This window comes from Onychomys torridus, chromosome 8, assembly GCF_903995425.1.
Source record: "Onychomys torridus chromosome 8, mOncTor1.1, whole genome shotgun sequence".
NCBI lineage: Eukaryota > Metazoa > Chordata > Mammalia > Rodentia > Cricetidae > Onychomys > Onychomys torridus.
Window position 1 is genome coordinate 63,566,120 of NC_050450.1, and position 15,984 is coordinate 63,582,103.

Genomic DNA, 15,984 nt, shown 5'->3' on the forward strand with positions numbered 1-15,984 from the left:
TGAGCAATATAAGGACCTAGAAAAAGTCTTGACATGATAAAGTCTATGCACATTACAAGATAAGTGATGCTGAGCACTGAAACCAAAGGCATTTCCATTACTGTCCAGGGAGAGAGAAGGGACCTGCTGATACACTCCTGCCAACATGGTCTTAATGGTGCTGATTCAGACCATTAAAAACAAAGAAACAGGCCTGCTGAGAGGGCCAGTGGGTATAAGCCTCACACCTGTGTTTGATCCCCAGCAGCCATAGTGAAGGCGAGAACTAACTCCTGAAAGGTGTCTTCAGAACTTCTCTCTCTCTCTCTCACACACACACACACACACACACACACACACACACACACACACGGCACACATGTCCTCTCCCAAAAATAAAACATTCGATTATGTCATAGCACATGTGTGCCTACTACATACATGTGCCCTGCACAAAGAATACACAAATATAAAAAAAAAAAAACCACTCAAAAAGAAACAAATGACAAATAAATAACATACATATTACAATAAAGAGATAATTGTCTGGAAAATCCAAGGTTTTCAATGGTAAGATATTATATTCTTGGATGAAAAGACCTAATGTCAAAATACATCAACTTAATGCAATTATGTACATTCAAACAAGACCTCTGCTTGGTTTTTGAACTTGATATAATTCTTAAAATTCATATCGAAGAAAAAAACATGAAAACTGCCAAAAGTCACTAAAATATTCTACAGATGGTATTTTCACAGTACACACTTAGAGGGACTGTGAAAGATGTGTAGATCATCCACTCCGGACTGCTGGTCAGATGGTCAATGGGTATAGTTGTTTGGGAAAGTAGCCTGGTAATTCCGCATAAAGTTAAGTCATAAAGTCAGCATTTCAACCAGCACTTTCTGTCCTAGACACAGTCACCCCTGCGTCCAAGTCACCAAGACACCACTCCCAGGAGACTCTGTACATGGAACAAGGTAGCTGCTGCATTTAATTAACACACATCCTCTCATATGCTTTCAACATCTCTAGATTACTTACGATACCCAACATGATGCAAATTATGTTATACTGTATTATTTGTTGTTCCTGGAGCTGTGTCCATGCCAATGGATACCCACATGCTCCAGAAGAGAATTATGTTATACTGTTTTATTATTGGGAGAGGAGATGCACAATAAGAATATGGCTGTACATGCTTATTTCAAATGCAATACTTCCCCTGAACACTTGTGATCAGCTGAATATATGGACTGAGAATCCACAGGAAATCCACAGGAAGAAGGCCAATCATGTAAAAACTTGTATATTAATCTTCAGTGCATAATTCAAATTGCACACAGAAACAACCCAACAGCCCAGAAACTGAAAAACCAGATAAGCAAAGGATACTGGGCCTAGTGGCCCAGGTCTATAATCTCAACTAACTGCAAGGTTGAGGCAGAGGGCTCTCAAGTTCAATGACAACCTAGGCAACTTAGCAAGACACTGTCTCAAAATAAAAAGTAAAGAGGGCTGGGGATGTGGCTCAGAGGTAGAGCTTCTGCCTAGCATGTGTGCTGACCCCAGCACCACACACACACAAAAAAAGGAAAATGTGATCTGTCTATACAACAGAATTTTACAGCCACAAAGAGAAGTGAAGCAGTGATACATCTTAGCCCTGAAAATACTAAATGAAGTGTCACAGAGGACCAGGTATTACATGACTCCATTTACACAAAATGTCCAAAATCGACAAGTCTATAGACACGAAAACATCAGTGTTCCCTGAGATTTGGGGCTCGTAGCTAAAGGGTATAGGGTGTTTTTAAGGGGGTAAAAAAAAAAAAAAATTCTAAAATTAATTGTGATGGTAACTGTTTAACACTGTGAAGTGTTCCAAATAATTTCAGACTTTCATAAGCTGTGACACATGAACATCCAATCAGATCAGAGAGAAAAGTGACAAATTCAGAATAGTTACCAGTCTCTTTACATCTGTGTTTGCCACCAACTATCAATTTTCCACACAGTTATCACAGTTTATTTTTGTGTCTGCGTGTCTCATTTTATTTGTGGCTTTTGTTAGAATAACAGCCCAGGCTGGCCTCATATTCACTATGACCGAGGATGACCTTGAGCTTACAATCCTCCTGCTTCCATCTCCCAAGTGGTGGGATTACAGGGGTGTGCCACTGTGCCTGGGTCGATGTGGTCTCACGCATGCCAGGCAAGTGTACCGACTGAAACACACCCCAGCCCTGTCAGAGCAACTGTGCACAACCTTTTAAAGATTACAACAATAATGGGCCTCAGCGGTTCGTGTTCCTGGAGTTGTGTCATGCCAATGGATGCCCACATACTCCAGAGGAGAATTTGACATCGCTGCTGCCGTTATTGCTGTTATAACAGTGACGACCACCACTACTACTGTTTCTGGGATTGCCATTTCATAATTGGTTACTACAGCTAACACAGTGGAGACCCGGCAGCAAAAGTAGCTACCACAGTTAGTTAATCTTTCATTCTATTGGGCATGACAAATTTAAATCAAAAGTTATATACATTTCGATTGGCTTTGAAAGTTATAAATTTACAAACTCAAGTTCCATTTGCTCTTGGGATACCATCTTACAAGGACTCCAATTTGCAGTAAGGCTCGTTAAGGAAGGGAATGACTCAGTTGCCTTTAGGCTATGGGTGGGTTAAGACTTCTGTTGGTCTTTTCTGTGTGGAACACACAGATTGCAAGCCCAGCGCCACTTAGAGATCTTTGGCAGCAGTTAACTCTGCAGCTCTCACATGATTGAGCCTGTATGATAATGAGCTCACCAACCTAAGACAGAATGCGTGTGTAGCCTGGACAGGTGTCTCCATGACGGGTAAGGTGACCTGCTGACGTCCGACACAACCTAAGTCAGGAGCTCATATTTTAGTAAAAGTGGGGGAGGGGGACCTGTAGGTCCCTGGGCCCCGTTTTGGGTAACTGTTGCCTTGCTTGCTGACCTTGACCTTGATATCTTCCCTATGCTAATTCCCTGCAAGATTCCACCCTCCTGAATGCTTAAGGGATGTTCTGTGTCTGTGTATCCTGCATATTGGGCATTAACAGCTTAGATGCAAGATTGTAAAACATCAGAAGTGGGGTTGGGTATTTAGCTCAGTGGTAGAGCAACAAGGCCCGGGGTTCGATCCTCAGCTCCAAAAAAAAAAAAAAAAACATCAGAAGCAAACTTCTGCCCTTGCCCTCCTGGGCTGTCCCATTGTGCTGTAAGCCTGTATTTAAGACCTCCTCCCTCCTTCAATATTCGGCATTCAAAAAAAAAGAACTGGCTGTTATTCCAGAGGATCAGGGTTCGATTCCCAGAACCCACATGATGGCTCATAATCATCTACAACTCCAGAGGATCCAATGTCTTCTTCTGGAGCCCATGGACACCAAAAACACACATGGTACACAGACATAACCTCCATACATATAAAATTGAAAAAAATAAATACATCTCAAAAAACTGCTAATGGACAAAGAATCAGCTAAGGAGACAAGTCACGTACTTGTGCAAGCATAAATACCTGAGTTCAGATCCTCAGCACCCACCTGAAAAGTTAAGACTGGTGGTGCCTGTAACTCCAGTCTAGAAGGGTCAGAGACCACCAGTCCAGCAAAAACCAGTCATCTCCGGGTCAGTGAGAGACTATCAAGATACGGTGGAGAGCTATAGAGGAAGATATGGGGTTCTTAAAGCGTGGAAGGGAATGCGCGCGCGCACACACACACACACACACAGAGTTGTTGTTTTTTTTTAAATTTACAAACATTAAAACAGGCTGGTAATATGCTCAGTGGGTATAAGCCTGGTGACCAGAGTCCAACCCCCAGAAAAATGAGAGAACCAGAAGTTGTCCTGTGTCCTCTGGTTTCTCCGTGTGCACCATAGCAAATACACACACACACACACACACACACACAATTAATAAGTAAAATCAAAACTCCAAAAATTTAAAATATGAAGAACATAAACCATAGCCTGGGCTATAACACAGAGAAACCCTGTCTTGAAACCACCCCCAAGAAAAAAGTCAGGAATAAACCTGGATGACTACCATAAAGGCAAGGAATAGATAAATTCAGACAGACAGACAAACAGACAGACAGACAGACACACACACACACACACACACACACACACACACACAAGCTCTCAGCAGAAGTATAAAACAACACAGACGTGCCATTCACCATGCTGTGGGTGTGAGTCAGGGAGGAGTCATGAGCGAAATTGTCCTCAGTGGAGAGAGAGAAGCTCCACCCCCGAAAGGCTCTCCACCCTCCCCTCAACCACGTACTAGAAGCCAGAAGCACTGCTTGTAGCACCCAAGATAGCCCGGAGTGGAAGCCAGAGATCCCAGGCAGGCTGGCGAGATGTGTCTTGCCTAGACAAAGGCAGAACACGCACGAAATCCGGCAGAACTGTCCAGACTGTTCTTACTAATCGTGAACAAAATAAGAAGAAACAACACAGTAACGATTCCACACACAATATATAAAACGAAAGGGACGAGATACACAAAAGACAAAGAACCTGGGAAGCCAGACGCCTAAGCTGAGAGTGATACTTCCCAGAAGGGAGTCATAAAATAGACTGAATTCATTAAAATAAGAGCCAAAGATAAACCGCAACAGTCAGCTCCCAAACCTAAAAACAGGCCAGAACAATACGGCACTTCTGACAGTTGTTGCTGCCACCCCAACAGAATCAGAACCCCAGAGTAGGCAACTCTCTGGGTATGTCCAGAAGGGGGTCTTTAGATTAACCGAGGGGAGAAGACCCACTGTAACTGGGGTGGCACCATTCTATGGACTGAGGTCCCAGACTGAATAAAGACTCTAGCTGCCATGAGGACTGTACCCTCAAACCGTGAACCTTCTCTGAGTTGCTTTTATCAGGTATTTCTGTCATTCCAATGAGAAAGGTTAACTAATACACATTCAATACCTAAAAATAGAAACAAATTTGTTTGCATGTTTGAGATTTTGGAGATCACGGGCCAGTTATCCGTAATGTGAGGTCTGTTGGCGAAGGGCAATGATTCAGACCTATAATCCCAGCTGCTGTGAAGAGACAAACACCCTGCATATTAAAGGCCAGCCAGGGCAGCTTAAAGAGACCAGCTCAAAACTGACAGAAACAGCTAGACATACAGCAAACTAGCAGATTAACAGAATGTTCCCTAACGTGAAAGAGGCCCTGGGTTTTATTCCCAGTAGTGGAATGTGGTGGTATTGGGTTCCCCAAAATGTTGTGCACCCTAATAAACTTATCTGGGGTCAGAGAACAGAACAGCCACTAGATATAGAGGCCAGAAAATGGTGGCACACATGTCTTTAATCCTATCACTTGGGAGGCAGAGATCCATCCGGATCCCTGTGAATTTAAAGCCACACTGGAGGGGGCTGGAGAGAGGGCTCAGAGGTTAAGAGCACTCACTGACTGCTCTTCCAGAGGACCTGAGTTCAATTCCCAGCACCCACATGGTGGCTCACAACCATCTGTAATGAGGTCTGGTGCCCTCTTCTGGCCTGCAGTCATACATGCTGTATACATAATAAATAAATCTTTAAAAAAAAAAAAAAAAAAAGCCACACTGGAAACAGCCAGGCATGGTGACTCACGCCTTTAATCCTAGGAAGCGATGCCAGAAAGCAGAAAGGTATTTAAGGTGTGAGGACCAGGAACTAGAGCTGGGTAAGCTTTTAGGCTTTTCAGTAGCAATTCAGCTGAGATCCACTTGGATGAGGACTCAGAGGCTTCCAGTCTGAGGAAACAGGATCAGCTGAGGAACTGGTGAGGTGAGGTGGCTGTGTGTGGACTGGCTCTAGCTCAGTCGGTAGAGCATGAGACTCTTAATCTCAGGGTCGTGGGTTCGAGCCCCACGTTGGGCGCCAAATGTAGATGTATCCGGCTTGTTAAATAAGAAACACAGACCGATTGCAGAGTTACAAAACCACGAGGTCAGAGCAAAAGCGGAAAACCTTACCCTTCACTGCTTCTGCGGTTCTTCCTCTCCGAAAGAGACCTACTTCTGTGTGTCCTGTCTATTTAAAGACTTTCTGTTCTGTTTTCTCATTGGTTGTAAACCCAGCTACATGACCTCCTCGTCACTGCCTGTTTGTACAGACCTCCAGGTCTTCTATGGTTGGTATTGAGATTAAAGGCGTGTGTCTGCCATGCTGGCTGTGTCCTTGAACACACAGAGATCCGCCTAGCTCTGCCTCCCAAGTGCTGGGATTAAAGGCGTGCCCCACTACTGCTCAGCTTCTGCTCTGGCTTGCTCTGACCTCAAGGCAACTTTATTGACATACAAATAAAATCACATTTCAATACAAATAAAATATCACTATATCTGTGGCTTGTTCTGCTTCTCTGATCTTCCAGCATTCACCCCAATACCTGGCTCAGGTTTGATTTTATTAATAAGACCATCTAACAATTCTGCTACAGTGGAAGAAAGAATAGAAAATTCTACCACAGTACACATACTGCTGGACCACACAGAAAAGTAAATAGAATTCTATAGTACACAGGATATTCTGGTCAACAAAGGACATCCTATATGACGGTGTCATCAGATTAACAACAACAGAGGTAAAAATTCCTATTGCCTAGTGATGTGGCAGCTGTCCTAACGGTCAAGAGGGACACCACTCAAGTGTCTCTGGGTGCTGGTATAAACCCAGTCACCACACGGGAGGACAGAACTCACACTTCCTGATGGTTTGTACCTACTACAGTACTCTGCATTGTTATTTTCACGTGTGCTCCTCACTGTGTTTCTTCACTGCACCGAGAAGCCAGCTGTGTTCACACAAGGGACTGACCTAACTAGACAGTTCTAAAAGGACCACGAGGCACACACACACTGGGAACTATAAACCTGAAGTTCTCAGTACACTGGCTTCACTGAGAACCTAACATGCTTGTTGTTTTTCGAGACAGGGTTTGTGTAGCTTTGCGCCTTTCCTACAATTCACTCTGTAGCCCAGGCTGGCCTCGAATTCACAGAGATCCGCTGGCCTCTGCCTCCCAAGTGCTGGGATTAAAGGCGTGCGCCACCACTGCCCGGCCCTAATATGCATTTTTAGATCACAGGTTCTTTTGTGGGGGAGGATGCACAGGTGCCTGTGTCTGAGTGCATTTGTATAGACATGTGTTTGTGCACATGCATGTGGAGGTCAGGTCAAAGGTCAACTTCAGGGTCAATACTCAGGAGCCATTCACCTTGATTTTTCCTTGGTCTGTTTTGAGACAAGGTCTCCTGTAGCCCAGGCTGGCCTAGAATTTGCTATATGAAGATGACCTTGATTTTCAGATCCTCCTAACTGCCCCAGAATATTGGGATTACAAGCATACACCACTAGATCTGATTTCTATGGTGCTACCAACCAAACCCAGGGCAGTGTGAATGCTAGACAAACACTTCACCAAATGAGGTACTTTCCCAATGCCAATCCTGTTTGTCCTTTAAACATTATGCATTTATTATTATGTACATGTGCACATGGGCATGCATACACAATGTTCAGAGGACAGCTTCTGGAGAGTCAAATCTCTCCTGCCACCATGAGGGTCATGGGGACTGAGGGCCTCAGGCTTGGCAACAAGCACTTTTACCCACTGACCTACCTCACCAGCCACCTACTTTATTTTTTGAGACATAAGCTCCCCACTGGGCTAGGCTAGCAAGGCAGGGAACACCAGGGATCCACCTACCCCTCCTCCTGTCCCCCACCTAGGATTATGAGCTCTTGCCACTGTACCTGGCTGTTTAGAACAAACTCAGAATCTCAGGCTTGTCTAGCAAGCAATATATCAACTGAGCTGTTGTTATCTCTGCAGCCTACTAAAGATGAGACAGTTTTAACATTCACAAAATTTTCCTGTAGGAATTGCTAAAAGATGCTTGTAAAAGACTTTAAGAAAATGGAAACTGCCAGGTATGGTAACACATGACTTTAATTAGTGTTCAGGAGACAGAGGCAGGAAGATCTCTGTGAGTTCCAGACCAGGCTACATAGTGAAGAAAAAGGAGGGGGGGGGGGAGAAGGCAGGGAGGGAGGTAAGGAAGGGAGGGAGGGAGAAAGAGAAAAAGGAGGGAGGGGAGGGAAAAATAGATTAACAAACAAGATGAGGTAAGCTAAAAACAATCTACAGGTAACCTGAATAAATAATGACTATAAAGAATGAGGCCTGGGGGTTGGGGATTTAGCTCAGTGGTAGAGTGCTTGCCCAGCAAGCTCAAGGCCCTGGGTTCGATCCTCAGCTCAAAAAAAAAAAAAAAAAAGAATGAGGTCTGGGATGTAACTGCTTGCCTAGAGGCATGAGGTGCTTCCTGGCTACCCTCAGCTATGCAGAAAACAAAACCACACCACAGATCACTAAGAGCTGCTTTATTCTGGGAGGGTGGTAACAAAACTGACCTATTTTGAAATATCTGTCAATTCAAATACAGATTTTAAAATCACCATAAAAACAGAGACTATTGATTGGTTCATGACAGAAACAAAAGAAAGCAAAGCAAAACCACAGTCAATACACACAAGCTTGAGCACGCAAAAAGGAGCTGGAATGGAGAAGCTCCCGGCTACCCAACACCCACAAAGCTGTCCACAACCACACCTTTTATCCCAACACTCAGGAGGCAGAGACAAACAGACCTCTGGGGGTTAGAGGCCAGCCTATTCTACAAAGTGAGTTCCAGCTAGCAAGGGTTAAAACAGTGAGACCTTGCCTCAAAAATAACATACAGTAAAAAATTTAAAAATTAACACCAAGTATAAACTTATCAAATCTTAAACTGAATTTTATAAAACATATCCCAAATTGACAACAGAAAGGCCAAATGCTAAAATTAGAATACAGACATAGCCAGTTAATATGAATTGAAAAAAAAGTGTCAAAATATATAGGGAATGGGGCTGAAGAGTTGGCTCAGTCATGAAGAGAACTGGCTGCTCTTCCGGAGGTCCTGAGTTCAATTCCCAGTATGTACATTTGTTTGTAGCTCACAACTGTTTGTAACCATAGTCTCATGGGATCCGATGCCCTCTTCTAGTGTGCAGGTATACATGTAGACAAAACATCCACATACATGAAATAAATAAATCTTAAAACACATACATGTAATATAACGATCATCAAAATACATTATAACAAATAAATTATAACATAATTTCACCAACACTGGAATGTTTATTATATTTGATTCTTATGTGTTTTGGTTGCAGTCTATCATTAAAAATAAAAGACAAGGAAAAAAAAAGTATATAAATCTCTCCCTAAAATAAAGTTTCTTGGTGGGGATTTAGCTTAGTGGTAGAGTGCTTGCCTAGCAAGTGCAAGGCCCTGGGTTCAGTCCTCAGCTCCGAAAATAAAATAAAAATAAAGTTTTCTTTTTTAAAAGTAAGTCTTTTTTTAGCAAGGGGAATAACAGTTCTGCTCACGCTGTATTTCTAGCATATAACACCTTGCAAGTACTTAACCATATCCTACATTGGCTTAACACACTGACTACGAAAGACTCTCACGATTGTCGGGCAGTGGTGGCACACACCTTTAATCCCAGCACTCGGGAGGCAGAGCCAGGCGGACCTCTGTGAGTTAGAGGCCAACCTGGTCTACAGAGCTAATCCAGAACAGGCTCCAAAGCTACAAAGAAACCCTGTCTCCGGAAAAAAAAAAAAAAAAAGACTCAAGATCACAAAAAAGGAACCAGACTGTATAACTAAATGTTTCTTTTTGATGTAGTAAGTGAATATCATTTAAAGATATTAACAATAATACTGAAGAAACCAGAAGGAAGTAGAATTGTGAAATCTAATCTTTTTTTTTGGGGGGGGGGATTTCCAGTTAGCTTCTTCTGTATTTCTCCCCTGATGCCACAGTTAGTCACTGAGCTCAGCTGAAGCGCTTCGCTGCCTTGTCAAACCCTCCCTCAACTTTCCCACTTGGCACCTTCTCTGTCCCAAGTCAGTTCCCGTTTCACAGCGGGACAAGCGGAGAACAAAGCGCCTACCTTCCGTCTTTCAGGGTGTTCACGATGAATCGGTTGACCTGGCAGACACAGTTGCTGGCCAGCTGCTGCCCCTCGACAAGAGGGTTCAGCTGTGTAGCCAGCATGAAAGCTGCAGGGCAAAGGGAGAAAGAACTTCAGCTCCAAGCCCTTCCACAAGGAAAGCATTAAATACAGCTGTTTAAACCCCCTCGCACTCTGCAGAGAGGAAAGCAGTGTACACCTGCCCGCCTTAAAATCTTGGGCTACTCCTAAACGTTATCTATTCCTCAAAGACCCCATCACTTTTACTATCGGTTTCCTGGGGAAAATGAAGGCAATCCTTTCTGGGTCTTCAGTGCTGTGACTAGAGACACCGGGCAAACAGTCTAGAAGGCACCCCACCGCCACTACCACAAATCTTCTTTTTAAAGATTCTAGGACAGAAATAAAACTGAAAAAGTTAAGCACAGGATGGCTCACCCATCACACTCACAAAATGTCAATACTATCCTCGGGGAAATTAATCAAAGAAAACATACAACACCAGTTAGAGGAAATTAATTAAGCTGAATGGCAGCTTCCCACTACATCCAGTGTATTGTCAGCCAGGCTCTCCGCCAGAGGCATCTCTCCCTCAACAAAGCCCACAGCCAATGTGGACTTCAGGTGCTCAAAACTCTGCAATCAAAGGGTACCGTGTGCTGCTGTTATCCAAGTATTCCCACAGCCTAGATTTATTCATCATACTCACAGGACAGTGTGTTCAATCCATCACTCATAAGCAGTCGATACCGGGGTGGACTATTCCCTGAGGTAATGGGACGAATGTTCTAGAAAAGTTGACAGGAAAGTTGATTCATTAAGCAGGCTGCCTGTCTAATCCCTAAAGGTAAGTAAACCTAGTGTCAGGAGAGAGGGTCTGCCGTTAGTTTAAGACAAGATGAACTGCTGGCCCATCCCCCTGACGCCTAAATACAAATGAAAGAAAATTGGATTGATGATTTTCCTCACCAAACTCTCTCCACTAACATTATTAAAAACAAAATAAACGCAAGTATCGATAACGGTGCTTTCTCTCTCCTGTATTTCAAAATTATGTATAACATGGCACCTAACACACACAAGGAACTGTTTAGGGAACATGTGGAAAATACAAGGTAAAATTAAAAATGGAAAGAAAATGATTTCCCTACAGCAACACACAGCGGGTGTAGAGAGAAGCAGATAGGACGGGACATGTGGACAGATGGAATGATCTCAGGGCAGAGGGTGACTGGCCCAGGAGGGCTGACTATCTTCACCTACTGTCTCAGAATCTACAGGAATGAGCCTGCAGTCTCTTTTCTAATGACATTTGAAATTCACATTACATTTTAGAAGCCCTAAATGATGGATCAATTAATTAGAAGACATTTAAGTAGTAAAGCTCATCAAAAAATCTTAATATCTACTGTGTGTGTGGTGGGGGGGGGGGTGTACGTGTGAGAGAGAGAATGAGTGTGAGTGTGTCCTGGAAACGGGGGAGGAAAAGTGTGTGTGTGTGTGTGTGTGTGTGTGTGCGCGTGTGTGCGCCCGCGCGCGCGCACAACATATGAGAGAAAGTGTGTGTTCCAGGAAGTAGACAAAACTGTCTTTCATCATATGCGGATTTTTAATTATATATGAGCTGAAACATGTTTGTTCAGCTTCCCACACATGCAGCTACTTACAATGACTTGAAGGATGGGCTTTATGGATGTATCTCCCTGTTGCATTATGGCCTGAAAAAGAAAAAAAAACAGATTCTTATTTAAAAAAAAATTGAAAAACAACTTAAAATTTGTATTTACTTTAGGACAGCTTGCTATTTAGAATAAACTAGAGAAAACATCATCCTAAGAGCCTGCCTCGCCAGGGCCATCACGACGGCTCAGATGGCTCAGTGGGCAAAGGTGGTGCTGCACGGGCCAGAGAACCTGAGTTCGATCCCAGGGACTGTGGAGGGAGAGGACACTCTTGGAAGCTGTCTTCTAACCTCCATAGGCTTTGTCGTGTGCGCAAAGACAACACACTAACAATAAGAGAATCCAACTAAATTTAAAAGAGCCCGTCAGAGGTATCTAGCAGAAAAGTTTTAATTTTATCATTGGACAAATCATGGAGCCCAAGCTGGCCTCAAGTCCACAAGTCCCTAAGGATGACTGTGAACTTCTGATCCTCCTGCTTCTAGCGCCCAATACTCAACACTCTTCTCATGAAATCAGTGTGATAGTAACATAACAGGAGAGGGACCATTCCTGTCTCAGCCTCCAGTGCTGGAAGTACAGGTGAGTGCCACCATACTTTAGTACGAACGTGAATTTCTAATTAAATAAAACATCAAACATGGAAGATCTGTAAAGTGTAATGAGCCAAATGTTTTCCAAATGACTAATGCATGCTAACAGAAACACAGCTGAGCATGGTTACACATGCCTGTAAATCTCAATGCTCAGGAGGCTCAGGCAAGAAGATCATGAATGAGTTCAAGACCAGGTTAAGCTATGACACAGGATTCCAGAAACAGACCTACATACTCAATGTATTTTGTCAAACACAACAAAGTATCTCAGTGGAACAAAACTGGTCCGACAGATCACCATGCAAAAAAGTAAATCCAAGGCTGTGCTAAATGCTTAGCAAAGCTGGGTGACCTGAGTTGGATCCCCAGAACCTATGTTTTAAAATGCTACTCGTGGTGGCACATGCTTGTAATTCCTGCGCTGGGGAGGTAAGGCCAAGCAGGAACCTGGGGCTCCGTGGACAGTCAACCAGCCTAGTCTACTTGGTAAACTGCAGCTCTCAGACAATTGACCCTGTCTCAAACAACACCCAAGGCTGAATTCAGGTCTACACACATAGGCACATGGACACACACACACACACACACACACACACACACACACATACACACACACACGTTCGCAACAAATAATTAACTGACTAGTTAGTTAACTAATTAAAAGTTAACTTGAAATGGTTCACGAGTCTGAAAGCAAATCTAAAACTTTAGAAATTTAGGCGAAAAAATATGGGACAAAAGATTTTTAACCTAGAAATAAGTAAAAATTTTAAAAATTTAGAATACACAAGTACAATTCAGAGAAAGAAAACTGGAGTTACAGATTGTTGTGAGCAGCTATTTGTGTGATAAGAATTGAACCTGGGTCCTCTGGAAGAACAGCCAGTGCTACTAAGTGAACCATCTCTCCAGCCACCATCACGCATGCCTTCAATCCTAGCACTCAGGAGACAGAGGCAGACAGAGCTCTGTGAGCTTGAGGCCAGCCTGGGCTACACAGTGAGACCCTGGGCGTGTAGGGAGTGTCACTGAAAGCCAGTGAGATGGCTGAGGGGGTAAAGGTGCTTGCTGCCAAGACAGGTGACCTAAAATTCCAACCCTGGGTCCCACTTGGTAGGAGAAGCAATCATGTAAGCCGTCCCCTGACCTCTATCCATATTCAGTGACACATGGCTACACACACTCACACACAAAAAAATGTTTTTAAAAATGGAAAGGTAAGTTGGGGTGCAGCTCAGTGGTTGAGCTCCTGTTAGTGTGGAGTCTCTACATCTGACCTTTACAACCTTACATGAAAAGGCAACACAGCCTATGAGAAAATAGTTGTGATATTTATATTTAACAGAAGACATATACAAAATAAATCCTGCCACGTTTCTGTCTTTCAGGACCTGCTCTTGTTCTGTAGCTTATGCCAGCCTGGAGCTCCTGACCCCCCAGCTTCTGGCTGGGACAACAGTTACATACCACCACATTCTAGACAAAACCCAAATTCAAGACCTCAGAAAAATGGGGACACTTCCCAAGCTATACAGATGGACAATAAAGACACCGACGGATGTTCAATGTCATTCCTAATGAAGGAAATACAAATAAGATCAGAGAAAGCCAGCATTACACTTACACATTCATCAGGACAGCAAAACAGAGGCGGACGGCACTACACATCGGCCACTAGAACTTTCACAAACACTTGGGAAAAGTTGGAGATTTCTATCAAATTACGCATTCAGTTGCCATATGACCTAGCAATCACACTCCCAGATATTTATCTGCCAATATCTGGATTACTTTATATATACAAAAAATTTAATACATATTACATAATTTATGTATATATTATGAATAATTTATGTGGTATATTTAAATATTTATATGTATAAAGATCTGTACATAAATGTTCAAAGCATCTTCATTTACAATAGCCAAAAAATAAAAATAAAGCTGGGCTTAGTATACCACAGGCCCATAGTGCCAGCTACTTGACAGGCAAACACAGGAAACAGCTGAGGCCAGGAGTTCAAAGCCAATCTGAGCAGCATAATGAGACTGTTTCTCAGAAATTAAAAAAAAAAGGAACCAAAGCAAAACCGAAACTACAAATCTTCCCCCTCCTTTCTGTACTTTTTTGGGATAGGGTCTCACCTAGGCCAGGCTGTGCTGAACTCACTATGGAGATAAGTACCAATCCTCTTACCGAGAGAGACCTCTCACGTGCTGCCATTACCGACCCAGACCACATTAGAAGTTTGTTTCGTACAGTGCTGGGGATTAAATCTAGGGCTTTATGCCAAGTAGGCAAGTACTCTACCAACTCAGCTACATCTCTGGACCGTTTTGTTTTCTCTTTATCCTTTTTGAGATAGGATCTTGCAGCCTAAATTGGCCTTGACCTTTCAACCTCTGGCTAACTTGGTTTACAGAAATGTTCCACGTAACCCAGCTAGACACCCGTTGTTTTTTAATCTTTATTCCGTGTGCGTGTGCGTGTGTGCGTGAGTGCGTGCGTGCGTGCGTGTGCGTGCGTGCGTGCGTGTGTGTGTGTGTGTGTGTGTGTGTATATAGCTCAGAGGACAAGTTGCAGGAGTCAAACACCTCATTCCACCATGCAGGTTCAGGGGATCAATCTCTGATCCTCAGGCTTGGTGTGTTACCCACTGGGCCATCTTGCAGGACCCCGTGGACAAGTTTTCCTTTGAGAAGTTATGTCTGGCCTGGGTGTGGTAGCTCACACTTGTAATCCCACCATTCGGGAGGCAGAGGTAGGAGGACTGCCACAGGTGGACGCCAGCCTGGGCTACAGAGTAAGGTAGAGGCCATAGATTACATGACAAGACCCGGTTTTAAACACACTGGTGGTTTAAAGCCAGGTGGTGGTTAACACACACCTTTAATCCCAGCCAGGTCTACAGAGGAGTTCTAGGGCAGCCAGGGCTACACAGAAAAACCCTGTCTCCAAACACAAAAACACCACAAAAAAACCCCACTGGGCAGGGTGAAGCAAAGGTCAATAATTTCATTAAGTACCTTTCTGTTCTGTTTAACTTAAAAACCACATGCAGTTACTACTTTATTGTTCTTAATTTAAAATGTATCATAAATAGGCGAAGGGAAATTTTTCTTTGGAACATTATCATAACACGTACACTTAAAAGTACTTTAAATTTGGGCTGGGAAGGTGGCTCAGGGGTTAAGAGCACTGGCTAGTCTTCCCAGAGGCTCTGAGATCAACTGCTAGCACCCAAACGGTGGTTCCCAGCTGTCTATAATAAAGGAATCTGGTGCCCTGCGGTATGCAGATATACATGTAGACAAAACGTCCATATAAATAAAATACATACATAAATCTTTCTAAAAAGTACATTAAATTTTCAAGTAACATTACTAATAAAAAAAATCACAAAGCAATCAAATAAGGCAACAGGCAGTTTATACCTCTTTCCATTTTAACACCTTTGTAAAATGTGACACTGATTAAAACAACTGACATTGGAAATCATAAAAATACTAATCTCCTTGCCTTTTCCTCCCCATAGCTGAACTATGTGAAGACAGACAGGATGGGCTGGCCAGGGGTAGAGTTTAGCAGTAGAGTGCCTGCCTAGCTTACGTGTCTGAGGCCTTGGGTTTGAGCTCCACCACTAGG

At 43.3% G+C, this 15,984-nt stretch overlaps 1 protein-coding gene across 1 annotated transcript in view; it reads right to left on the reverse strand.

Annotated features, from left to right (window-relative positions):
* Rpa1 (replication protein A1) overlaps positions 1-15,984 on the reverse strand; it is a 56,626-nt gene that overhangs the window by 37,979 nt on the left and 2,663 nt on the right. Inside the window, exons 2-4 of the mRNA XM_036195086.1 lie at positions 11,728-11,778; positions 10,770-10,848; positions 10,040-10,148 (exon numbers count right to left, since the gene is read on the reverse strand). Of these exons, the coding sequence (XP_036050979.1) occupies positions 10,040-10,148; positions 10,770-10,848; positions 11,728-11,778 (239 nt within the window). The remainder of the gene's footprint in view (positions 1-10,039; positions 10,149-10,769; positions 10,849-11,727; positions 11,779-15,984) is intronic.